The sequence below is a fragment of the Mus caroli genome, unplaced genomic scaffold (genome assembly GCF_978045245.1).
Source record: "Mus caroli unplaced genomic scaffold, Mus_caroli_1 scaffold_8, whole genome shotgun sequence".
NCBI classification, from domain to species: domain Eukaryota; kingdom Metazoa; phylum Chordata; class Mammalia; order Rodentia; family Muridae; genus Mus; species Mus caroli.
The window spans coordinates 137,803,615-137,830,334 of record NW_028227263.1 but is presented as its reverse complement, the minus strand read 5'-3'; the positions used below and the strand labels follow the sequence as shown (position 1 = coordinate 137,830,334).

The following is a 26,720-nucleotide window of genomic DNA, read 5'->3' as shown; positions in this document are numbered from 1 at the left end:
AGCATGGCATATATTCTGGGTCTTGTTGAGCCTTTAAAACTCAATTTTCACCATGTAAATTAACTTTGGAAATGTGAAGAATGTATGATTTCAGATAGAGATGGATTACCTATACTTGGGATTTGATTTATTAATAGATTCTCAAGATAATGGAAGCACATGTCTTGTTTAGATATTCTTATCTATCACTTCAGTGACATAGTCCACACTCTACATGGTCTGTGGATCTCAGTGACTGTAAACATGAGACTGCATCTCCATGACTTGGACTGTGTAATGCAGTGTCCCCTGTGTCCTCAGTAGCTCCAGATTTGCTAGTACTGGATGTGTCACTATGAATCTGATTCAAACCACTGACATAATTTCTAACTGTGGTCACATAATCAGATTGTTGAAACTTTCCAAGGAACAAATTTGAACACAGGGACTTCCTTCCACAGATACACAAACATGAATGATATCATGGAGATTGAGAATGAATTATCCTCCGAAGAATTTACCTACACGTGTTTATTCCATGGGCTCTGGACACCAGTTGCAGAGCCCCAGGGAAGAAAGTATTTAAGTTTCTACCAGGGCTCAGGAGAAACCTAAAAATAAAATGAATCATGAATATGCAATAAACATCTCTTTTGCCCAAAGAAATAAAAGCTGATAGAAATCTGATGTGCAGATATGCATGGCACTTCACAATCCACACTGCCCAGGTTTAAGGAAGGAAAAATATGATCATTTTCATGGGTGTCTTCTTCCTCCTTAATATTACACTTCTCATGGCCAATTTCATTGATCCCAGGTGCTTTTGGAGAATAAATTTGGATGAAATAAATGATGAACCTGTGGGATTAACTTGTACTTTCATCCTGGCAGCAGTTCAGAAACCCATTGATAATCATTATTTCAACAAGACTCTTAATGTTCTGTAAGTACATTTGTATTTTAAATTGAAATGAGAATATAAATATTTCTTGAGTGCTCTGAGGATGAAGATTAGGCAAATTCTTGAGTCTTCTGTCCTGGTGCTAAGTCTCAACTCTAATAAACAACCTTAATTCCTTTACAGATTTAATCCTATTTTATCCATTTAATAAATCCAATGGAGGTTTTGGTTTTCTTCCAGGTGGCTTCTGATTTAAAGGTTGGAAGCGCTGGAATAAAGGAATATCTACATTGATCTTTAACATAAAGCCTGCTTTTGGGCAGTTTATATTGCACTCGAGGCAGAGATGACTTATTGAAATTTATCCTGCAATATTTCATTATGTTTTATCCCAAGTACATGTAAATAAATGGTCATAAATTCTGCTGACAGTCCTTCCATAAGTGTGTTGCTCCTAAAGTATATTATGGTTCCAGTAATATTCACGGCACATGTAGTTTTCAAAAACTTTACATACATACAAACTTACTGTCTCAAATCCATTGCATGTGGTCACTTATTGACTTCTAAACCTTCATCAGGTTTGGAAAGAGAAGAAACTTACACTGAGAAATTCCTACTTCATATGAATGCCTGGATGGATATCTTTGTATGTATATGAGCAAGGAATATTTAGCTCATTAGGGGTCAAGACATCGAAGTGTTTTAAAAGATAAAATCCAAAAGCACTGTGGCTTCGTACTTCACACTATTTATGTACAATCACTGGCTTTTATGTTTTGCAAAGTTCAATTGGGCACACTCTCTTTAGAGTAAACCATATTTGGAACATATGGAATCCAATGATATGATTACATTCTTTGAATAGGCAGGCTATCAATAACAGTGGTGACTCTTTATGTCCCATATCACTGGCATGGGTGACAATTGTATTGTAGGATAGTTGGAACGTTTGAGGACAGTGATACAGAAGCTTTTTATTTGTGTTTTTTTGTCATTATTTAAGAAAAATGTCTTCTCCATTCATGTATGAGTTGGTTAATCTCTGACCCTTTTAAAATATCTAAATATTGTGGGACTTATTTCAATAATTTTAGTAAATATTAGTGCACGTGTTACCAACGTGGTATCAATACCAATTTTTGTGAATTGCTGATCATTGTTTTAAAACACAGCCCTTTAGAATACTAGGCTACACAGACATCTTAAGTAACTGATGTTTCCTAAATTTCAGTTATAGGTAGTAGTTTGAGCATTGTACAATGTCTACTCTCAAATTAATTTTGTATATTGGTAAAACTTATTTGAGATTTGTATGTTTGTGTGTGTGGTAATAAAGAATATTCTAAATGACCTATTTTATAGGGTATAGAATGAAAACACAATAGTTGTATAATTTTTACTGAAAGACTGATTGAATTTACTTCATTCTAATCATTAAATATGCAGGTTTACATATAGAGTTTATTGATAAAATTATATGATATGAGAAGTGTAAAACAGGAGATATTATTCTTTTCAAAAACATAAACAAAACCAATATGATATTATTCCATTCCCATGGTCTAGTGGTCCACTTTAAAAAAAAACAATGAATATATTCCATAAATTTACACAAAAAATCTCTTCCATATTATAAGCATATAATACTGGTATATACAAATATCACAGATATTTCCTTATTTTTCGAGTTCTCAGTAGGATACTAGTACTGTTTTAGTGTAATGACAAAGGTTGTCAAAGATGTTTCCTAGAAATTAATTTATAATGAATAAAATACTCAGAGAGAATATATATCACATTCTTTTGTAAATAGGAAATAGGAGAATGATACATCAGCGGTGTGACAAGCCCTTAATCTCTGCACTAAACACCTGCCACTGCTGCCTACCTGTGCATTTGAATTGAGGATAGTTTACAGGGAAGTACCTTATAAAACATGTGGATGTATTGAAATCTTCAAACCTAAATAGTCCTTGCATAAATACATAAAACCTTAAATATTGACATGTATCAATTACCTAATTCATGTTTGATATTTGAATTTAATTAAAAATAAATCTTTAGAAAATATTTTCTTTTAATAAAAGATTGAAAAAAATAACAGCACGAGGATAGATATGAAGGGATGTGTCAAGAATTTTGGCCACTACTTGTAAGTGATTATAAGTACAGGAATCAAATGTTGCTAGAGATAGAGACAATTATGCATTGATAAATCATGATTTTCTCTCTTACTTTCTTTCTTTCTTTTTTCTTTCTTTCTTTCTTTCTTTCTTTCTTTCTTTCTTTCTTTCTTTCTTTCTTTCTTACTTACTTTTTTTGAGACAGGGTTTCTCTGTACATCTCTGACTCTCCAGGAACTCACTTTGTAGACCAGGCTGGCCTCAAACTCAGAAATCCACCTGCCTCTGCATCCCAAGTGGTGGGATTAAAGACGTGTGACACCACTCCTGGCTATGGTTTCATTTCCTTAAAAAATTCAGTTAATTTCATAAGAAAATTCCATGAACTCAGTGGCTCTAATCACAAATTTATTTATTGTTTAATAATTTCAAAATGAAGACATGATCAGAATTACTGTTTTGTCAATATCTGTTGTTTTCTCTTTACCTTCTGATCAAGCGCTCAAAAACAAAAATGGAAATTATCTCTGTGGATGAGGTCAATACCATCTCTTATTTATGGGACCAAAACTGTCATGAACTTTTAAAGTGCTTTCTATTTTCCAGGTCCATCTTTCAATCCAATCTTATAACAAAAGCCATTTGTTCCTGTCCTTAGATGTCAGATTCAGAAACTTCCAGTATAAAGTAGTGCTTCTATTGAGTACAAATATGCATGTATAATCATCAGTCCATAATAAACAATGTACTCTTTTACAGAAAAATAACTAAAAACCACAAATATGCTTTGGCATTGGTGTTTGCAGTGGATGAAATCAACAAAAATCCTGATCTTTTACCAAATATGTCTTTGATTATAAGATACACTTTGGGCCATTGTGATGGAGAAACTGTAATACCTACACCATATTTATTTAATAATAATAAAAAAAGGCTTATCCCGAATTATTTCTGTAATGAAGAGAGTATGTGTTCCTTTCTGCTTTCAGGACCCAATTGGGAGGTATCTTTAAGTATCTGGAAGAACCTCGACAGCTTCTTATCTCCACGTGTGAGTTATCATCAGACAGGAATTCTTAACATCATGTCCCTTTGGGAGACTTTGATAGCTATTAAGAAAGTTAATGGATACGGTTGGACTTATGCTTAGGTCAATCTAGGTAGTTCCAGGATACTTACTATTAAGAAACATGTTAGGCCTTCTGCTAAGGGCTACCACCAGAAGTAGAAAGATACCAGCAAGACAGAATAGAAAAGGCCATGGAGAATTGAGTCTGGCATGGTGGTAGAAGGAATCTTACAGCCTTGACTAACTGTCAGTCAGAGTGTTTCATTATTTACACCAATCTCAGCAAGCAGAGATTTGTTCATGCTTTTCCAAAATATAGAGCATGTTATTTCTGTTCCCAGATAGGTGTTATCTTTATCTTGGTTATAAGATTAAAGTATCATTGGTAAACTATGAAATAATAGAATTATGGTGGTGTTATAAGTTTAGTCATCAGAGATAAACTGTGATGGAACAGAAATAAATTTTACCAACATTTTCTATATAACCTAACTTTAACTATCTGAAGTATTTTTATTTGTAAAGGCATGAAATACCATTCTTAATCTGTCAACTCATGACATTTCAGTGGTACAAGAAAGGATGAAAAGCTCCAATCCAGTCTGTGGAGTTAGTCATTTGACTACCTATGAGTGTATGACCAACTATTAAGAGTCAGAATTTAAATTGACATTAGATCCCTGGAAAAAAAGTACACACCCATAGTGCTATACCTTTAATAAATCATTTTCTTTAATAATATGATGATATTATTAAAATAATTAATTTAAATTGTTAAATTATTATCAGTATATAATATTATTATATACTCTGTAGAATTTATTGCTATGTTTTATCTTGTTTTTTATTTTGCTTCCACATCGTAAGATGCAAGATTAGAACTTCAAAAGTGAACTTTTCTAAGAAAGAGAAGTTATGGGGTTCCAATACCATACTCTTCCATATTTTTCCACATTAAGATTTTAAAACATTATAATCACTTTTTAAGGAGGACAAAATACCATTCAATCTAACTTCATTTTTATATATTTTCCTCAAGATTTACAACTTATGAATCCCAATTATTTTGCACCAGAATTACCTGGGTATATAGTAAGAAGTTTTTTTCTAATCCAATTTGCTGCTAACACTTTTAGGATGCAAAATCTAGTTTATATTTTTACAATCACTTTGATTTTATTGTCTGTTTCCTGAGGAGACACACAGGCAGACATTGCCAGAGTAATTCAGAACAAAACCTAAAAAGGAGATCTCTGGCAGTTTTATGTGAGTCACAACTTCTAGTGTACAATATTACTGTCAAGTAGGGCAATATAAGAATATCTCTTCCAAATGCTGTATCAGTATTATGTACAGGACTATCCTCTTCAACCTTAGAAGTTTTTATGGATTATGGCATATTAATCAAATATCCCCAAATTGTAAAAGTATAAAAATCCCTTCAAACATTTGAAACACACATATCAACACTAAAACTGAAAGACAGAAAGGCAGTCATTATAACATGTGAATACATTTGTTACATCTTTGTCAAACAGCTATGCTTGCTGTTCCCATTAGAATTGGATGTGCCAGGCTTCCACATTTGCTAATTTGAATCGGAGATAGGAGAAAAAGACACAGGTAATCAACTGTTTGCAGGTAAATATGATTACAAGTATTTTCCCATGCACCACACCTCATGCTGCTCTTTGTGTTGTAGCTCCTTCAGCTTACCTATGGACCTTTCCATTCTATCTTCAGTGATGATGAACAATATCCCTATCTCTATCAGATGGCCCCAAAGGACACATCTCTAGCATTAGCAATGGTCTCCTTCATACTTTACTTTAGCTGGAATTGGATTGGCATTGTCATCCCAGATGACGATCAAGGAAACCAATTTCTTTTAGAGTTAAAGAAACAGAATGAAAAGAAGGAAATTTGCTTTGCCTTTGTGAAAATGATCTCTGTTGATGATGTTTCATTTCCACAAAAAACTGAAATATACTACAACCAAATTTTGATGTCATCCACAAATGTTATTATCATTTATGGAGAAACATACAATTTCATTGATTTGATCTTCAGAATATTGGAACCTCCCATTTTACAGAGAATATGGATCACCACAAAACAATGGAATTTCCCTACCAGTAAGACAGACATAAGTCATGGCACATTCTATGGATCACTTACTTTTCTACCACACCATGGTGAGATTTCTGGCTTTAAAAATTTTGTACAGACATGGTTGCATCTCAGAAACACAGACTTATATCTAGTAATGCCAGAGTGGAAATATTTTAACTATGAAGACTTAGCATCTAACTGTAAAATACTGAAGAACAATTCATCTGATGCCTCATTTGATTGGCTAATGGAAGAGAATTTTGACATGACCTTTAGTGAGGGTAGTCATAACATATACAATGCTGTGCATGCCATAGCCCATGCCCTCCACGAGATGAATCTGCAACAGGCTGATAATCAGGCAATAGACAATGGAAAAGGAGCCAGTTCTCACTGCTTGAAGGTAAAAGTTTCTTCTATTGGCCGAGGTTTGGTGTCTTCAGTTACATAGTTGTTTAGAGTCTTTTAGATGCCCAGACTTGAAGAAATAAGAAATATTTTCCAAAATAGATACGTTCCTGAACATTTCACCTTAACAAAAGCAAATCTATAGATTGTTAAAAATGTGATTGGAAAAATAATTCACAGATTAGCAATGAAAATGTGTGGTTTTATACAAAGCACCCAAATATCTACTAGCATGCCCCTTCCAATATTGGATATAAACAGTCTTTCCTCATTAATTTTCTCCATGATTAGAAGATGGGGTTTTATTTATATTTGTCAATTATATGGAAATCATTTGGAGGAATTATTTTCATTAGTGTAATCCAGTGATTCTGCCAAGAGTGTAGGCTCTGGAGAACATTCTGGGTTTTCTGAGAGTAACTAAACAAGAAATAGTGTTGGTACTCATTTCTGTCTGTAGAAATGTGTTTATATGTGTGAATGTATCCTTCTCACTGAGTATATGTATATTTTCTACTCTTTCTGTGTATCTATGTTTATATTTGTGTTACTTTCAACATATATGTTTATCTCTCTGTATGAAAGTGGAAGTGAGCAACAATTTTTTCTATGTAGGAATTTCTTTCTATAAGTGTTAGTTTATATATGTGTGTATGTTTCTTTGGTGTTTTGTCAGAATAGGTTTCATTGAGTACAATGTATGTATTTTGTAAGTGTTTATAAGTACTTATAGAGATTTGTACCTGCTTTAATAAGTATATGTTTGCCTATTTCCTTGTACTTGGCAAGGCCTTTACTTTCCTTTTTGTCCTTAGGAGTGAGTATAAAAATCTCTGTGTGTCATTATTGTTCATGGCTGGTCCTTAAATATTTATACCTCTCTCCATGTTTTGCTTCCAGTCTCTCTCTCTCTCTCTCTCTCTCTCTCTCTCTCTCTCTCTCTCTCTCTCTCTCTCTCTCTCTCTCTCTCTTCTCTCTCTCTCTCTCTGTGTATGTGTGTGTGTTTGTGTGTGTGTACGTCTGTGTGTGTGCTTGTATGTATGCCAGTGTATTACTTTGTGTGATTTCATATCTGTGTTTTTATTTGTGTGGATATGATTGTCATTTATGTGCCTGAATATTTACATATGTTCTTCAACATGAACGTATATTTGTTTGTAAATAAATGTATACCTGTACTATATGTGTGACTTAGAAAAGATGTGAGCCTCTCTCAGTGTGTGTGTGTATATTTATATGTTTGTGTGTGTGTGTTTGGTGTGTGTGTGTTGCATACCTGTGTTTGGATCTGCATTTTTCTCCGTTTGTGTTTGGTATTTTTCGCTGAGAAAACTGACATTCTTGCAATATTGTGATAATTTCATTTATGCAATTGCATTTGTTGTGATTCCTCTCTTTCTTTGTTTCTTTCTTTGTTTCTTTCTTTGTTTCTTTCTTTCTTTCTTTCTTTCTTTCTTTCTTTCTTTCTTTCTTTCTTTCTTTCTTTGTTTCTTTCTTTCTTTGTTTGTTTCTTTCTTTCTTTCTTTCTTTAAATATGTGTGCCTTTGCTATGAAAACAGAATGAATTTTATGACTTGAAGAAATGATATATACATTATACTGCAATGCTTGTATTTTAGGTAAACTCCTTTCTAAGAAGTACCTACTTCACTAATTCTCTTGGGGACAAAGTGTTTATGAAGCAAAGAGTAATAATGCAGGATGAATATGACATTATTCACTTTGGGAACCTCTCACAACACCTTGGGATGAAGATAAAGTTAGGAAAGTTCAGCCCATATTTACCACATGGTCGACACATTAACTTTTACGTAGACATGATTGAGTTGGCCACAGGAAGAAGAAATGTAAGTGTGTGCTAACTTACTGGTTTATATAATACAGAGCTGTAAACAGCGTCAGATGTATACACGGCAACATATTGAAATGAACAATTTAGTCACATAAGGAAACTATTTCTACTCTCCTGTATGATATTTCTTTTTTTTCTTTTTTTCCCATTTTTATTAGGTATTTAGCTCATTTACATTTCCAATGCTATACCAAAAGGCCCCCGTACCCACCCCCACACTCCACTAACTACCCACTTCCCCTTTTTGGACCTGCCGTTCCCCTGTACTGGGGCATATAAAGTTTGCAAGTCCAATGGGCCTCTCTTTCAAGTGATGGCCTATTAGGCCATCTTTTGATACATATGCAGCTAGAGACAAGAGCTCCGGGGTACTGGTTAGTTCATATTGTTGTTCCACCTATAGGGTTGCAGTTCCCTTTAGTTCCTTGGGTGCTTTCTCTAGCTCCTCCATTGGGGGCACTGTGATCCATTCAATAGCTGACTGTGAGCATACACTTTTGTGTTTGCTATATTTCTTTTTTTCATTTTTCACATTTTTACCAATTATTTGAAGATTTCAAACATGCATAAAATATACCTTTGTCATATCAGAACCATTTTTTGAAATTTAATAATTAAAAAAAAACTGTTCATCACCGCTGTTAGATATTCTTTCCTTTAAATTAAACAAAATTTTCTTCACATAATTGCTCTAATGAAACAGCAATCTCCTCCCTTACCTTAAACTTCTGGAACAGGTATTGATATGAAAGAGGCTAATGTTACAGTTATGAAACACCAATAGTCATAATTGCTAACCCTTGTCATTATATCCAAAAATGTTTACCATATAATAAAAGGATATTCACCACGTTCACTAATGAGCACAATTACAGAAAATCATATTCATAGAAACATCAGTTTTTAATAAATTTGAAGAATCCATTCACTCTTTTACATAAGGTGACCAGAAGGTCAAAGGAACCTATAGACAGCACTAGAACAACAGGAAAAATAAAGGCTATTTACACACCTCAAGTACAGCAATAACAGCAGCCAGACAAAAGCAACAAATAATTTTCAGTTATAATTGAACTTTTTTGTTAACATTCTCTAAACGAAATCAAAGACAACAAAAATGTTTATTAACACATTCCTAAGAAGCCTGCAGATGGTAGGAAGACACATTCATATACAAGAGGAGAACTTTTCTTTATTAAAAAATGGAGAAAAACAGTATAATGTTTAATAAGAGGGAAAAAGGTCATTCAAGAACAATATATTTGATGGATATGTGTGGAAATATTCTTGACAAAAACACCTACCAATAAAACACAACACACAACAGAAAGATCATTCTCTGAGAACAGGGAGGATTTTTTAAAATTTTTGATTGTTTTATTTATTGAAAATAACTTGTTATTCTCACATAATATATCCTAATTACAGTTTCAATTCCTTCTATTGGGATGTGTACAATTGCCAGTTCTACTGGCAAATATATCATAGTTAATATTCCTATTTCCTTCCTTTTTCATCACATCCACTTTATGTCACTCATTAGAAAATGACAGGATTTATGGGAGAATAATAAAACAAAACAAGATTAAACAAAACTAAGCCATCGTAATAGAACAAAATTTTCATAACACATTATGGTAACTAGACATATGAAATTGAGCTAGGTGAAAAGACCACGAAATCCTACTTCATACCTCATATGAATAGTAGTGAGTGAAGCATGAATAAGTGATAGACAATTGAGTGACAGTTATTCCCAGTTTAGGACTACGAATATTTTATTTTTTGAAAATATAATTCAAACTCTCAAATCGACAATCAGAACATCTGGAACTACTGATACAAATTATTTATTCCACATTTGCATGTGAACAAACATAAGAAGACTCGCCTATAAACTATTAATGTTGAACTGCAAAAGGAATTCTTGTACAAAGTGATGTTATATGTCAATGGGAAATCAACACAAACACCCTGAAATAGACTGTCCTTTTCAAAGCAAGCCAAAACACAAGAATCTGGTAGTCAAACACTGTTGGTATCTTTTTATTTTATTTTTTTTATTATGTATTTTCCTCAATTACATTTTCAATGCTACCCCAAAAGTCCCCCATACCCCATCCCAATTCTCTACCCACCCATTCTCATTCTTTTGGCTCTGGCATTCCCCTGTATTGGGGCATATAAAGTTGGCAAGTTCAATGGGCCTCTCTTTCCAGTGATGGCCGACTAGGCCATCTTTCGATACATATGCAGCTAGAGACAAGAGCTCCGGGGTACTAGTTAGTTCATCATGTTGTTCCAACTATAGGGTTGCAGATCACTTTAGCTCCTTGGGTACTTTCTCTAGCTTCTCCTTTGGGAGCCCTGTGATACATCCAATAGCTGACTGTGAGCATCCACTTCTGTGTTTGCTAGGCCCCGGCATTGTCTCACAAGAGACAGCTATATCTGGGTCCTTTCAGCAAAATCTTGCGAGTGTATGCAATGGTATCAACGTTTGGAAGCTGATTATGGGATTGATCCCTAGATATGGCAGTCTCTAGATGGTCCATCCTTTCATCACACCTCCAAACTTTGTCTCTGTAACTCCTTCCATGGGTGTTTTGTTCCCAATTCTAAGAAGGGGCACAGTGTCCACACTTTGGTCTTCATTCTTCTTGAGTTTCATGCGTTTAGCATATTGTATCTTATATCTTGGGTATCCTAAGTTTTGGGCTAATATCAACTTATCAGTGAATACATATTGTGTGAGTTCATTTGGAATTGTGTTACCTCACTCAAGATGATGCCCTCCAGGTCCATCCATTTGGCTAGGAATTTCATAAATTCATTCTTTTTAATAGCTGAATATTACTCCATTGTGTAACTGTACGATATTTTCTGTATCCATTCCTCTGTTGAGGGGCATCTGGGTTCTTTCCATCTTCTGGCTATTATAAATAAGGCTGCTATGAACATAGTGGAGTATGTGTCCTTCTTACCGGTTGGGACATCTTCTGGATATATGCCCAGGAGCGTTATTGCTGGATCCTCCCGTAGTAAAATATCCAATTTTATCAGGAACCGCCAGACTGATTTCCAGAGTGGTTGTACAAGCTTGCAATCCCACCAAAAATGGAGGAGTGTTCCTCTTTCTCCACATCCTAGCCAGGATCTGCTGTCACTTGAAATTTTGATCTTAGCCATTCTGACTGGTGTGAGGTGGAATCTCAGGGCTGTTTTGATTTGCATTTCCCTGATGATTAAGGATGTTGAACAGTTTTTCAGGTGCTTCTCTGCCATTCGGTATTCCTCAGGTGAGAATTCTTTGTTTAGTTCTGAGCCCCATTTTTTAATGGGGTTATTTGATTTTCTGGAGTCCACCTTCTTGAGTTCCTTTTATATATATTGGATATTAGTCCCTTATCTGATTTAGGATAGGTAAAAATACTTTCCCAAACTGTTGGTGGTCTTTTTGTCTTATTGACGGTGTCTTTTGCCTTGCAGAAGCTTTGCAACTTTATGAGGTCCCACTGGTCAATTCTCGATCTTACAGCACAAGCCATTGCTGTTCTATTCAAGAATTTTTCCCCTGTGCCCATCTCTTCAAGGCTTTTCCCCACTTTCTACTCTATAAGTTTCACTGTCTCTGGTTTTATGTGAAGTTCCTTGATCCACTTAGATTTGACCTTATAAAAAGGAGATAGTAATGGATCAATTCTCATTCTTCTACATGATAACAGCCAGTTGTGACAGCACCATTTGTTGAAAATGCTGTATTTCTTCCACTGGATGGTTTTAGCTCCCTTGTCGAAGATCAAGTGACCATAGGTGTGTGGCTTCATTTCTGGGTCTTCAATTCTATTCCTTTGGTCTACTTATCTGTCACTATACCACTACCACACAGTTTTTATCACAATTGCTCTGTAATAAAGATTTAGGTCAGGCATGGTGATTCCACCAGAGGTTCTTTTATCCTTGAGAAGAGTTTTTGCTATCCTAGGTTTTTTTGTTGTTCCAGATGAATTTGCAGATTGCACTTTCTAATTCGTTGAAGAATTTAGTTGGAATTTTGATGGGGATTGCATTGAATCTGTAGATTGCTTTTGGCAAGATAGCCATTTTTACAATGTTGATCCTGCCAATCCATGAGCATGGGAGATCTTTCCATCTTCTGAGATCTTCTATAATTTCTTTCTTCAGAGACTTGAAGTTTTTATTATACAGATCTTTCACTTCCTTTGTTAGAGTCACGCCAAGATATTTTATATTATTTGTGACTATTGAGAAGGGTGTTGTTTCCCTAATTTCTTTTTCAGCCTGTTTATTCTTTGTGTAGAGAAAGGCCATTGACTTGTTTGAGTTAATTTTATATTCAGCTATTTCACCAAAGGTGTTTATCAGGTTAAGGAGTTCTCTGGTGGAAATTTCAGGGTCACTTATATATACTATCATATCATCTGCAAAAAGTGATATTTTGACTTCGTCTATTCCAATTTGTATCCCTTTGATCTCCTTTTGTTGTCGATTTGCTCTGGCTAGGACTTCAAGTACAATGTTGAATAGGTATGGAGAGAGTGGACAGCCTTTTCTAGTCCCTGATTTTAGTGGGATTGCTTCAAGCTTCTCACCATTTACTGTGATGTTGGCTACTGGTTTGCTGTAGATTGCTTTTATCATGTTTAGGTATGGGCCTTGAATTCCTCATCTTTCCAGGACTTTTATCATTAATGGGTGTTGGATCTTTTCAAATGCTTTTTCCGCATCTAACGAGATGATCATATGGTTTTTGTCTTTGAGTTTGTTTATATACTGGATTACATTGATGGATTTCCGTATATTGAACCTCCCTGCATCCCTGGGATGAAACCTACTTGGTCAGGATGGATGATTGTTTTGATGTGTTCTTGGATTCGGTTAGCAAGAACTTTATTTAGGATTTTTGCATCAATATTCATAAGGGATATTGGTCTGAAATTTTCTATCTTTGTTGAGTCTTTTTGTGGTTTAGGTATCAGAGTAATTGTGGCTTCATAGAATGAGTTGGGTAGAGTACCTTCTGTTTCTATTTTGTGGAATAATTTGTGAAGAACTGGGATTAGATCTTCTTTGAAGGTCTGAAAAAACTCTGCACTAAACCCATCTGGTCCTGGACTTTTTTTGGTTGGGAAACTATTAATGACTGCTTCTATTTCTTTGGGGGATGTAGGGCTGTTTAGATCATTAACCTGATCTTGATTCAACTTTGGTACCTGGTATCTGTCTAGAAACTTCTCCATTTCATCCAAGTTCTCCAGTTTTGTTGAGGATAGCCTTATGTCGAAGGATCTGATGGTGTTTTGGATTTCTTCAGGATCTGTTGTTATGTCTCCTTTTTCATTTCTCATTTTGTTAATTAGAATTCTTTCCCTGTGTCCTCTAGTGAGTCTGGCTAAGGGTTTATCTATCTTGATGATTTCCTCAGAGAACCAGCTCCTTGATTGGTTGATTCTTTGAATAGTTCTTCTTGTTTCCACTTGGTTGATTTCACCCCTGTGTTTGATTATTTCCTGCCCTCTACACGTCTTGGGTGAATTTGCTTCCTTTTGTTCTAGCGTTTTTAGGTGTGTTGTCAAGCTGCTAATGTGTGCTCTCTCTAGTTTCTTTTTGGAGGCACTCAGAGCTATGAGTTTTCTTCTTAGAAATACTTTCATTGCGTCCCATAAGTTTGGGTATGTTGTGGCTTCATTTTTAATTGAACTCTAAGAAGTCCTTAATTTCTTTCTTTATTCCTTCCTTGACCAAGGTATCATTGAGAAGAGTGTTGTTCAGTTTCCACGTGAATGTTGGCTTTCTATTATTTATTTTGTTATTGAAGTTCAGCCTTAGTCCATGGTGATCTGATAGGATGCATGAGACCATTTCAATATTTTTGTATCTGTTGAGGCCTATTTTGTGACCAATTATGTGGTCAATTTTGGAGAAGGTACCGTGAGGTGCTGAGAAGAAGGTATATCCTTTTGTTTTAGGATAGAATGTTCTGTAGATATCTGCCAGATCCATTTGATTCATATCTTCTGTTAGTTTCACTGTGCCCCTGTTTAGTTTCTGTTTCAATGATCTGTCCATTGGTGAAAGTGGTGTGTTGAAGTCTCCTACTATTATTGTGTGAGGTGCAATGTGTGCTTTGAGCTTTACTAAAGTTTCTTTAATGAATGTGGCTGCCCTTGTATTTGAAGCATAGATATTCAGAATTGATAGTTCCTCTTGGAGGATTTTACCTTTGATGAGTATGAAGTGCCCCTCCCTTTCGTGTCTGATGACTTTGGGTTGGAAGTCAATCTTATCAGATATTAGAATGGCTACTACAGCATGTTTCTCCATACCATTTGCTTGGAAAATTGTTTTCCATCCTTTCATTCTGAGGTAGTGTCTATCTTTTTCTCTGAGATGAGTTTCCTGTAAGCAGCAAAATGTTGGGTCTTGTTCGTGTAGCCAGTTTGTTAGTCTATGTCTTTTTATTGGGGAGTTGAGTCCATTGATATTAAGAGATATTAAGAAAAGAAATTGTTCCTTCCTGTTATTTTTGTTATTAAAGTTGGCATTCTGTTCTTGTGGCTGTCTTTTTTTAGGTTTGTTGAGGGATTACCTTCTTGTTTTTTCTAGGGCGTTGTTCCCGTCCTTGTATTGGTTTGTTTTCTGTTATTATCCTTTGAAGGGATGGATTTGTGAAAAGATAATGTGTGAATTTTGTTTTGTCGTAGAATATTTTGGTTTCTCCATCTATGTTAATTGAGAGTTTGGCTGAGTATAGTAACCTGGGCTGGAATTTGTGTTCTTTTAGTGTCTGTATAACATCTGTCCAGGATCTTCTGGCTTTCATAGTCTCTGGTGAAAAATCTGGTGTAATTCTGATAGACTTGCCTTTATATATTACTTGGCATTTTACTCTTACTGCTTTTAGTATTCTATCTTTATTTAGTGCATTTGTTATTCTGATTATTATGTCTCGGGAGGTATTTCTTTTCTGGTCTAGTCTATTTGGAGTTCTGTAGGCTTCTTGTATGTTCATGGGCATCTCTTTCTTTAGATTTGGGAAGTTTTCTTCTATAATTTTGTTGAAGATGTTTGCTGGTCCTTTGAGTTGAAAATCTTCATTCTCATCCACTCCTATTATCCGTAGGTTTGGTCTTCTCATTGTGTCCTGGATTTCCTGGATGTTTTGAGTTAGGATCTTTTTGCATTTTCCATTTTCTTTGATTGTTGTTCCGATGTTCTCTATGGAATCTTCTGCACCTGAGATTCTCTCTTCCATCTCTTGTATTATGTTGCTGATGCTGGCGTCTATGGTTCCAGATTTCTTTCCTAGGGTTTCTATCTCCAGTGTTGCCTCATTTTGGGTTTTCTTTATTGTGTCTACTTCCCTTTTTAGGTCTAGTATGGTTTTGTTCATTTCCATCACCTAATTGGATGTGTTTTCCTGTTTTTCGTTAAGGACTTCTATCTATTTGGTTGTCTTTTCCTGTTTTTCTTTAAGGACTTCTACCTGTTTGATTGTGTTATCCTGTTTTTCTTTAAGGAGTAGTAACTCTTTAGCAATGTTCTCCTGTAATTCTTTAAGTGAGTTATCAAAGTCCTTCTTGATGTCCTCTACCATCATCATGAGATATGCTTTTAAATCCAGGTCTAGATTTTCGGGTGTGTTGGGGTACCCTGGACTGGGCGAAGTGGGAGTGCTGGGTTCTGATGACGGTGAGTGGTCTTGGTTTCTGTTAGTAAGATTCTTATGTTTTCCTTTTGCCATCTAGTAATCTCTGGAGTTAGTTGTTATAGTTTTCTCTGTTTAGAGACTGTTCTTCTGGTGATTCTGATTAACGTCTATCAGCAGACCTGGGAGACAGGCTCAGTCCTCTGAGTGTCAGTGGTTAGAGCACTCTCTGCTGGCAAGCTCTCCTCTTACAGGGAAGGTGCACAGATATCTGGTGTTTGGACCTCCTCCTGGCAGAAGAAGAAGGCCCAAAACAGGACCTATCCCAGATGCTGTGTTGCTTTTCGCAGGTCACAGAAGCTGCGGCCCCAAAAGGGTGCTGCCTCAGCAGCTCTGTGGCTCCCACCTGTCCCAGAAGCTGTCTGTTGGTATCTTCTCTTATCATTGATTAACCATAACATAATTACCAAATACAAAGGTCAGTGGGAAATTTTTTGTGACTCACAAATGCCCTGTTCCCCTACAAGGAAATTAATCTTATATAAACTGAATGTACTCAATACTTGGGAGCAAAAGTGTGAAAATACAATCACATTGATATTTGAGCCCAAATGAGACCAGCTCATTGCTTCCACTTGACTACTCCATCTATTGTAGACAGAATTTCTTGAGGTTTGTGGGATGAGACCAATTCTCAGTTTTGCTTGCAAACTAATCAGTTAATTCACCTCCACAACTGCTGATAATCCTGGCTTGCTCATTATATTTCTACTTTGGATTTTTGTCAACTCTTTATCTTTCACTCTGAAAATTGTTATTTTTGGAGCTATGCTACTTATAAAATATTTAGAAAGCACTACAGGACAATAAATAAGTGTTAGATACCCCTTATATGTATCTATATGGCACACTGCATGAAAATATAAGTATCATTTATTGCAGTATACTTTAATATTTCATATGAAGAAACAGAAAGTAAATAGCAAGTTTATTATATATATGTATATATACATATATATATACATATATATATAATAATACATATACATACACACAACTTTATTACTTTTTACTTTGTGCCTTCAATAGGGCCTGATATATAGTAGGGCTTTTATGGGAAAATTTTGCAATCATGTACCAACATTCAAATGGTATAAAAGAGACTAAAGCCAAAAAAAATCAAAAACAAAAAAAAAATAAAATCAAAACAAAACAAAATAAAAACTAGTTTTATTATCAGGCTGTCATGGAAGTAATTCTGTAGACCATGATGTCCTCAAAATCAGAAATCTGCCTGCTCTGCCTCCCAAGTGCTGGGATTAAAGTTGTGTGCCACCACTGCCCAGCTGACTTTGGCTTAATTAAAGTAAGACATATGAAGCCTTATCAAAACAACAACAACAATAACAACAAAACTGCTCTTATTTTACTGTTGTTTATTACATTCTTAGAGTTGAAGATTGAACCTAGTATGTGTTAGGCTAAAAGCTACCCATGAATTATACTCCCATTTTTATTGTGATTTTGCTATTTGTGGCTTTTTTTTTCAGTTTTTTAAATTGGAGATTTCATTTATTTACATTTTACATGTTCCTCCTTTACCCTGTTTCCCTTCTGCAAACCCACTATACCATTCCCCCTAACCCTTCTTCTATGAGGGTGCTCTCCCACCCAACTATCCACTCCGTCCTCAGCACCTAAGCATTCTTCTACACTGGGGCATCAAGACTTCACAGAACCAAAGGACTCCCCTCCCATTGATGCCAGATAGGAAACTTTAACTCCTTCAGTCCTTCCCCTAACACCTCCATTGGGGTCCCTGTACTCAGTTCAATGCTTGACTGTGAGCATCCATATCTGTATTGGTCAGGATCTGGCAGAGCCTCTCAGGACATACCTGTATCAGATAGCTGTATTTACTGTGTGTAAACACTTCTTGCCATCCACAATAGAGTCTGGGTGTGGTGACTGCATTTGGGATGTATCTTCAGGTGGTGTAGTCTCTCTGTTTCCTTTCCTTCTGTCTCTGTTCTACTATTTGCCCCATTATTTCTATTAGACAGGAACAATTCTGGGTTAAATTTTGTAGATGTGTGGGTGGCCCTATTCCTCAACTGGGGGGGCATGCCTAACCTCTGGATATGGTATCAACAGACTTTTCCTCATGATTCTGGGATATTTCAGCTAATGTCATCCCTGTTGTTTCCTGGGATGCTCTTGATTTCCTGGGATCTGGGACTCTCTGGTTGCTAACCAAAAACCCCATCCCTGATTGTTATAGACCTCTGTTCAATTTCCTGACCTCTGTATACATCTTCCATCTCTACCATAACTGATTCTTCTCCTATTTTTTCCCTCCCAATGTTTTCTTCCTCTAAGGAAGAATTTATTTCAGGGATGCAAGCATACTTCAATATATGCAGTTCCATCAAATGCAATACACGACAAAATATAGAATTACATTATTTTCCAAAAAACCTTCAGAAATTGCTCTTAGCCAACTCCAACATTAATTCATAGATAAAGAAACAAAAATAGTGATAGAACAGAAGGCACCTATATTGATATTAGAACATTTTCTTTCACAATACTATTTACAATACTATAATACATGCAGAGGAAATTTTATCTATGAAAGTCAGAAATAATGTCAGGTTGTTTTTGTGATTCATGTTTTCATCCAAGCACTTTAGAAACAAAACCAGAAAATCTCTGTCTGTTTTGTCCCAGTCTACCCTATATTGTGAGTCCAAAACAGTCATATGTGATATGGAGACACTACCTTAAGATAAATTATCATAAAATGCAAAAGTATGCAGACTTTTCATACTCTAACTCAAAATAGTCTTCAAATATAACAAAGGGTTAATGTACAGTTAAAGAAAATGATGGGAGCCAGGCATGGTGGCACACACCTATAATCCCAGCACTTGGGAGGCAGAGGCAAGCAACTTTCTGATTTCGAGGCCAGCCTGGTCTACAAAGTGAGTTCCAGGATAACCAAGTCTATACAGGAGAACCCTGTCTCGAAAAACCAAATTAAATAATAAAAAAAAGAAAAATAGGAAGGAAGGAAAGAAAGGAAGGAAAGAAGGAAGGAAGGAAGGAAGGAAGGAAGGAAGGAAGGAGAGAGAGAGAGAGAGAGAGAGAGAGAGAGAGAGAGAGAGAGAGAGAGAGAGAGAGAGAGAAAGAAAGAAAGAAAGAAAGAAAGAAAGAAAGAAAGAAAGAAAGAAAGAAAGAAAGAAAGAAAAAGGAAATAAATGATGGGTGGGAGAAATATACTCTTATCTTTGATGGGAAAGTGTAAGACCGTTTTCTACATTATCAAAAACATAGAAAGAATCCTTCAAATCTTCAATTAACTTTAAACAATATAATATTTATCCAGCTTTTTCCAATATTTGAAGCCACTGTAGAGCATTTTGACATCATGGAATACTCCATATTCAAGGTCGCTATGGAATAATTTATCATCTCCAAATATATTGAACCAGTGTCTGCATACTCTACTGTTTTTTTATATACATTTTCTCATGCTTTGCAACAGTAATTTATTTGAGGTCATATTTGTTTTCTGTGACTGAAGGACATATTTTTTCCTATTTCAAATTTCTTCAAATACTCACTTGCTTCTCTGTTGCTTTAATTAAACATTGATAATAAGGAAAGTGAGGAGGAAAGTGTGATTTGACATATGGCTTATAGTTATAGAAGAACAAGTGTGGATATCAGGAAACTGGAACTAAAGAATAGATGTTTTTCTTTATGATAAGACAAGGCAAAATCTTTTAATATCAATTTCCCAAAACATTTTACTGATTCTCCCATTAATAGAAAAAAAACTGCCAAAATTACGTTAGGCTGTTTTGTTTTGTTTTGTTTTTTTTTGTTTTTTTGTTTTGTTTTGTTTTGTTTTCCACAAGAGATCTGAAAAGTACACTACTTACTGGCTCAACTGCCTACAGTAAGATGGGCATTCTTATATCGATTACAACAGAAGAAAATGCTTCAAAGATATGAGGACAGGCTACTGTTGGCTGTAGTTCAATTAAGTTTCCTCTGTCCATAGCACTTAGTACCAAGTTGAAAATAATTAACTAAAAAATATCAGGTTGTAGTTTTCACATACAACTCAATATCAGCAATTTTTCCTAAATTACTAGACACTCAGATACTATGCAACATTTCTTCAATGCATTTCCAATATTTATTTCTGGCCATTAAATAATGGACATTGTAAAATGTCAATCAGGGGCCTGGCGGTGGTGGCACACACCTTTAATCGCAGCACTTGGGAGGCAGAGGCAGGTGGATTTCTGAGTTTGAGGCCAGCCTGGTCTACAAAGTGAGTTCCAGGAAAGCCAGGGCTACACAGAGAAACCCTGCCTCAAAACACACACAAAGAAACAAACAAATACATGTCAATCAGATTGTGTGAATAAAATGAGCTTATTGAAATCTTAAAGTGCTAATCTAAAACATAAAAGAACCTTCTAAAACTCATTATCACTATGTGTCTAATTTTTCTCAGATGCCATCCTCTGTGTGCAGTGCAGATTGTAATCCTGGATTCAGAAGATTATGGAAGGAGGGAATGGCAGCCTGCTGTTTTGTTTGTAGTCCCTGCCCTGAAAATGAAATTTCTAATGAGACAAGTGAGTGTTTGCTACTCTGATAAATCCTGAAGATATGTATTTCTCTTGCATCACCCTGGAATAATGAAGTCAGCTAAAAGGCAACTGCAGATATAAAGTATATTACTTATCAATTTTACTACTTGTAGATACAACAATCCTTAACAAAACCTTGCAAAAGCAAACAAATATGCGTGGTGCCTTGACCCACATATTGACTCATGGAAAATTCATGGTAGATTATATTTCACAAAGAAAACACTTTAGAAAATATAACTGCAATTTGCAGGAATTCTGCACAAGATTTTCCAAAGAGATGATCTATTAAAAAACTACATGTACATTAAGATATTAGTCACGAATTTTGTTAGTATTGATTTAGTCATTTTTCATGATTCTATCTATACTAAATATGATTATGCACACCATGTACATATAAGAGCCCATGAAGAACTGAATATTACATTTAATCTACTGGATTAGATCATAAGACAACTAGGTGCAAATCCATGTTCTCGGTAAGATTACTATGGAAGACAAAAGTATTTGCAAATTTATGAAAAAATGCTAAGTATGTGATATTAAGAGGGCCATGTTCAAACCAGATGAAGTAAGAATCCAGGATGTAGGGGACAAGAGTTGATCTAAGAATGGGAATATACCATGAGACTCATATTCAATATATTACATACTACACCCATTGTTAAGATAATTTTTTAGGGTTGGCAAAATGCTATAAGTTTATGGTTACCTTTTCAAATATTTTGCCTTTCCTTCTACATAATAAATTAAAATTCTTAAAAGACAAATTATGCCTGTGAGACAGTTAAACAGTTAAATCATTTATTGTTAAGGGTTACAGTTTAAGTTATTTCCCATGATGCATGGAGTGAAACCAAGCAATCTACTAAGCTGTCTTTTGAAGTCATACATTTTAACATATACAGTGCTTGAAAACTAATTTAAAGTATACGAAATTGTTTTAGACATAATGAAAATTAATACATACATCAAAATTAAATACAAAAATTCCATAAAATATTTTATTGCATTAATTGCTCATGTGTGTGGAGTGGATATCACATATACAGGTGCACATATGAGCAAATAATACTGCTGTCATTAAATTTATATTTACTTGTGAGATATCTGTCATGGGTACTGGCATCTGAACTCAGATTGTCTGGTAGAACAACATATTCTATTTATATCTAATCCAACTTTTTAGGCTCTTAGGCAACTTATCAAATAATATCTGTCCACAAATGCATTGTTGTAGATAAGAATTCTGAAAACCAAGGAAGCACATCAACATTCTCTGAAATGACTTGGAAATTAAGTGCAATTACAATCACTATTCATGTTGTTACCATGTTGGGGATTACCATTTTAGAATGGAGTATAATTTCTTAATGCAAACCACCTGGGTTACCACACTTTCCAGAGGATTCCTCTTCTATTTTGCTCATTCTGTTTCTCAACACTGATTTCATCCTTGTTTCTCATAAGAATGGAGGTGAGGCAAGGATTAAAGTGCTCAGCTTTCCATATGAAGAAGGAATCAAGGAGAAGGATCTTTTAGTGCAAAATATCTACAGAGATATTTTTCCTTCAGTGCTAAAATTAGTGCACCTCATGAACAATAACCAGAACTTTTGATTAATTATTGCCAGATGAGGAAACATCTTAGGGCTTATTTCATTAATAATTTTTACTATTCAAACATAAACATTATATTTCCTCTCATATTCCAACTTCTTCCTATGACTTATGACAGGAATCTCTTAAATACAATAATGCAATATCTACCTTCACATGAACTCACACATATAAGTATGTACATATACATACAGCCTACTTGTTCAATTTTGTGTTGTTTCTGTGTCAACAAGTATGAACTAGTAAATTCTCCAGTAGTTATTATACATCTTTTCCCAGTAGAAGTCAGAGTCTCAATGTGTCATAGGGAATGAATTCAGAAAAGAGTCAGTGATCTCAGAAAACAGTGAGTATAGGGTTTTGAATTTATACAATATACCCAACCACGTTGTAGTTTATGAATGTATCTTCTCTGAATTAAATAATCTACTTGATGTTAACATAGGACCAAAAAATGGCTTAGGAAATCTTTGCTTTCTGATAACTTTATTGTTTTACTTATTTTTTACATTTCATATTCCATTCCCCATCCCCCCATGCACCGACTGAATACTCCACATCCCACACCTGCTCCCAACCCAACCTGTCTTCATGTTGAACCCCCATCCTCCACACCACCATATAGGAAATAAAAGGGGGCATGGGAAAAGAGGAGTGAGTGAGGACCCATGTCCCCCTAGAGTTCCACTTATGCCCTGGACAGGCAGACATGGGAGGGCTGCCAGACACTTTCCATTCAGAACTGGGTGGGAATCCAAGCCTCTAACTCATTCAACAGGCGATGGACAAGGGGAAGCCCAACCTGGGGTCCTTGGGAAAATAAACTGTAGCCTCGCGGTTATGAGAGAGAAGGAAGATGGAAGACATGTTCCCACACTGGCAAGAGTGAGTACCGCCTTGATGATCAGAGACTGTCTATGCTTTTAGAGCTTTATTGTAAAAAGGCCAAGAGAAAGAAACAATGTAGGGGGGGTGACTAGAAAAAAAGAGAGAGTAAGAGGGAGAGAGTGAGAGGAAAGTAAGAGCAAGAACAAAGGAGTGAGAGAGAGAGGACAAGGAGTGGCCAATCAGCCCCTTTTAAAATATGATATCTTTTCTGTTGCTAGGTGACTGGGGAGGAGTTTAGCCTGAAGGTCAAAAGCTTGGAATATTGCATACATGACTTCTAGCCTTGTTTCTCTTGTGGGGGCTGTAGTGGAAGGTAACTTAGGCAGGAGCCATAGTTCCAGGACCATGAGAGAACTCCTTCCCTCCTATGTAGGTAAATTATGACCACCAAGTCCCAGGGTTCAGCATCTGAGCTTGACTGGAGACCAGGCTGTCTGTGCATAGACCAATACCCCACACCACCTGACCTCTAAAATCCCTGGGGCCTTCAGTCTTTGAGGGTTAGTTGCATCTTCTCTGAATGAACACAGACACAGAAGCCCTTTACTGTATTGAGGGACCCATATCAGCTGGTGTATGGTGTCTGTTTGGTGGTACATTGTTTGAGAAATTTCTGGGGACAAGATTAATTGAGACTGCTGGTCTGCCTGCAAGATCACCTTACTCCTCAACTACTTTCAGCCTTCCCTAATACAGGGGTTAGTTGCTTCTGTCCATTGGTTGGGTGCAAATAAGTCTATTTAGGAGGGCAGTCATGATAGATCCTTTTTGTGAGTGCTCCAGAGCCTCAGTAAAATGTGAAGCCATAGGACCTCCTCTTGACCTATATCCCACTTTGGGCCTGTCATTGGAAATTCTTTTCCTCAGGCTTCTCTCCATTTCATCCTTGCATTCAGACAGGAACAATTATGGGTCAGAGATGTGACTATGGGATGGGAACCCCATCATTCACGTGATGTCCTGTCTTCCCGCTGGAGGTGGGCTCTATATGTTCCCTCTTTCTACTGTAGTATATTAAATATAAGGTCTCTGACCTCCCAAGTCCCTGGTACATTTTGGTGGGTCCACCCATACTCTTATTACCTGAAGTTGCCTGTTTGTATTCTTTATACTGGTCTTCAGGGCTTGGTTCCCCTCTCACCCCCCACACCCCACAACCCCCTTTATAATAACATCATAAATGATACAATCAAGTTAAGTAGACGAATTAAAAAATTGCTTGGTTTTATTTCCTTTAAATCATTATGAACATTATGAATTGAAAGGGATGCTCAGCAGCAATATCCTTCACATTACATTATCAGCATCAAAGGCAGCATTTCAAGGCTTCTTTCATTACCCTTACTTGAAATACCCTGACATTAAAATTTCTAAAGCAGACCTAACTAAGCTTTCCTTTTGAAATCAGATATGGACCAATGTGTGAATTGTCCAGAATACCACTATGCCAACACTGAACAGAACAAATGTATTCAGAAAGGTGTCACCTTTCTAAGCTATGAAGACAACTTGGGGATGGCACTTGCCTTAATGGCCTTCTGTTTCTCTGCATTCACAGCTGTGGTAATTTGTGTCTTTGTGAAGCACCATGACACTGCTATTGTGAAGGCCAATAACAGAAGCCTCAGCTACCTATTACTCATGTCACTCATGTTCTGTTTTCTGTGCTCCTTTTTCTTCATTGGCCTTCCAAACAGAGCCACCTGTGTCTTACAGCAAATCACATTTGGAATAGGATTCACTGTGGCTGTTTCCTCAGTTCTGGCCAAAACAGTCACTGTGGTTCTGGCTTTCAAAGTCACAGACCCAGGAAGAAGATTGAGAAACTTCCTGGTATCAGGGACACCCAACTACATTATTCCCATATGTTCCCTACTCCAATGTGTTTTGTGTGCAATCTGGCTAGCAGTTTCTCCTCCCTTTGTTGATATTGATGAACACACTCTCCATGGCCACATCATCATTGTGTGCAACAAGGGCTCAGTTACTGCATTCTACTGTATCCTGGGATATTTGGCCTGCCTGGCACTTGGAAGCTTCTCTGTGGCTTTCTTGGTCAAGAATCTACCTGACACATTTAATGAAGCCAAGTTCTTGACCTTCAGCATGCTAGTGTTCTTCAGTGTCTGGGTCACCTTCCTCCCTGTCTACCATAGCACCAAGGGCAAGGTCATGGTTGCTGTGGAGATCTTCTCCATCTTGTCATCCAGTGCAGGGATGCTTGGATGTATTTTTGTACCCAAGATTTATATCATTTTAATGCGACCAGAGAGAAATTCTACCCAAAAGATCAGGGAAAAATCATATTTCTGAACAAATATTTCAGGAATTCTTTCAAATGTAAAGTTGGTACATAACCACCAAATATTGGGTTATAGTCCATGTGTCTAGTTTTAGAATCACTTTCACTGTTTGCTCTAGTAATATCAGGAAGTATCATATCTACTGAACTTCTGAACAGTGTCCATAAAATCTTGCACCCATTCACTTGCTTCATTTCTTCTCAGAGAACTAAACTCTCTAATTATTACAATTTTATTCATCATTTTGCTTTCATGGAGATTTCCCTCTGGTAACTTCCAAAAAAATTTTGATAAGGCAGTTGAATCCACCACTTCATGTAGAAAAATGAGATCTAGGACAGAAAGTGTTACACATAGAAACCATTTACCAAATCAATTAATCAATGAGAAACACAGACTAACTAAATAATCAGCAAAGATGAAATCAGAACATATTTTCTGATTTCCAGTAAGAGCACACACATAACAAAATACTGCCGTTTTTTATTCTGTTCTTCAAGCTATTGGCCAATAGTCTAAGGAGGAAATGTTCCTTTTCTGCTGTCAAATACAAATCTATTATATCCAACAATGTTCAGAAACCCAGGGACTCTGTGGATGAATTGGAAATAGTTCTAAGAAGCTGAGGAGGTTGACCCATAGAAACACCAGCATTCTCAACAAATCTGGACAAGCAAGATCTCTCAGACATTGAGCCTCTAACCAGAGATAATACACTGGCTGATGTGAAGCCCCCAACAAATATGCAGCATAAGACTGCCTGGTCTAGCATCAGTGGAAGAGACACACCTAACCCCAGAGAGACTTAAGTCCCCAGGGATTGGGGAGGGCTGGGCGTTGGGGATGTAGGGATATCATCTTGGAGATGGGGGAGGAGATGTTAGATGAGGAAGAGTCAGGGGGGCAGACCAGGAGGGGGATAACTACTAGACTCTAAAAATTAAAATTGAGTAATAAAAATAAAAAAAAACTGAAATATAATAAGCTTGTAGATATGTCATCATTCTATTTATATTGTAGTTATGGAAGGGATAGGTAAAACTACTGACATTTGCATGAACCTATTTTTTTTTCAGAGATTGCCCTTTGTGTGCAGTTCTGATTGAGTTTCTGGACTCGG

General features: G+C 36.1%; 1 protein-coding gene across 2 annotated transcripts; it reads left to right on the top strand.

Annotated features, from left to right (window-relative positions):
• Positions 1 to 627: 627 nt before the first annotated feature.
• On the top strand, positions 628 to 26,024 carry LOC110288018 (vomeronasal type-2 receptor 116-like). 2 transcript variants are annotated; one of them, XM_085842314.1, is made up of 6 exons: positions 628 to 922; positions 3,766 to 4,057; positions 5,778 to 6,590; positions 8,215 to 8,442; positions 20,648 to 20,771; positions 24,856 to 26,024. In XM_085842314.1, exons 1-6 carry the CDS (start codon positions 726 to 728, stop codon positions 25,608 to 25,610), a joined length of 2,409 nt encoding a protein of 802 aa, XP_085698440.1. In that variant the 5' UTR covers positions 628 to 725; the 3' UTR covers positions 25,611 to 26,024. The 2 variants fall into 2 exon arrangements, with proteins under 2 accessions (XP_085698440.1, XP_085698439.1); XM_085842313.1 differs by having other exon boundaries at positions 24,706 to 26,024.
• Positions 26,025 to 26,720: the final 696 nt, after the last annotated feature.

What these genes read in the sequence shown, in the direction of transcription:
- LOC110288018 (XM_085842313.1), top strand. Translation starts at nt 726, where the DNA reads ATGATCATTTTCATGGGTGTCTTCTTCCTCCTTAATATTACACTTCTC. An exon ending in ACAGCTTCTTATCTCCACGT is followed by an intron (nt 4,058 to 5,777) that starts GTGAGTTATCAT and finishes TTTGTGTTGTAG; the next exon opens with CTCCTTCAGCTTACCTATGG. An exon ending in CCAGTTCTCACTGCTTGAAG is followed by an intron (nt 6,591 to 8,214) that starts GTAAAAGTTTCT and finishes CTTGTATTTTAG; the next exon opens with GTAAACTCCTTTCTAAGAAG.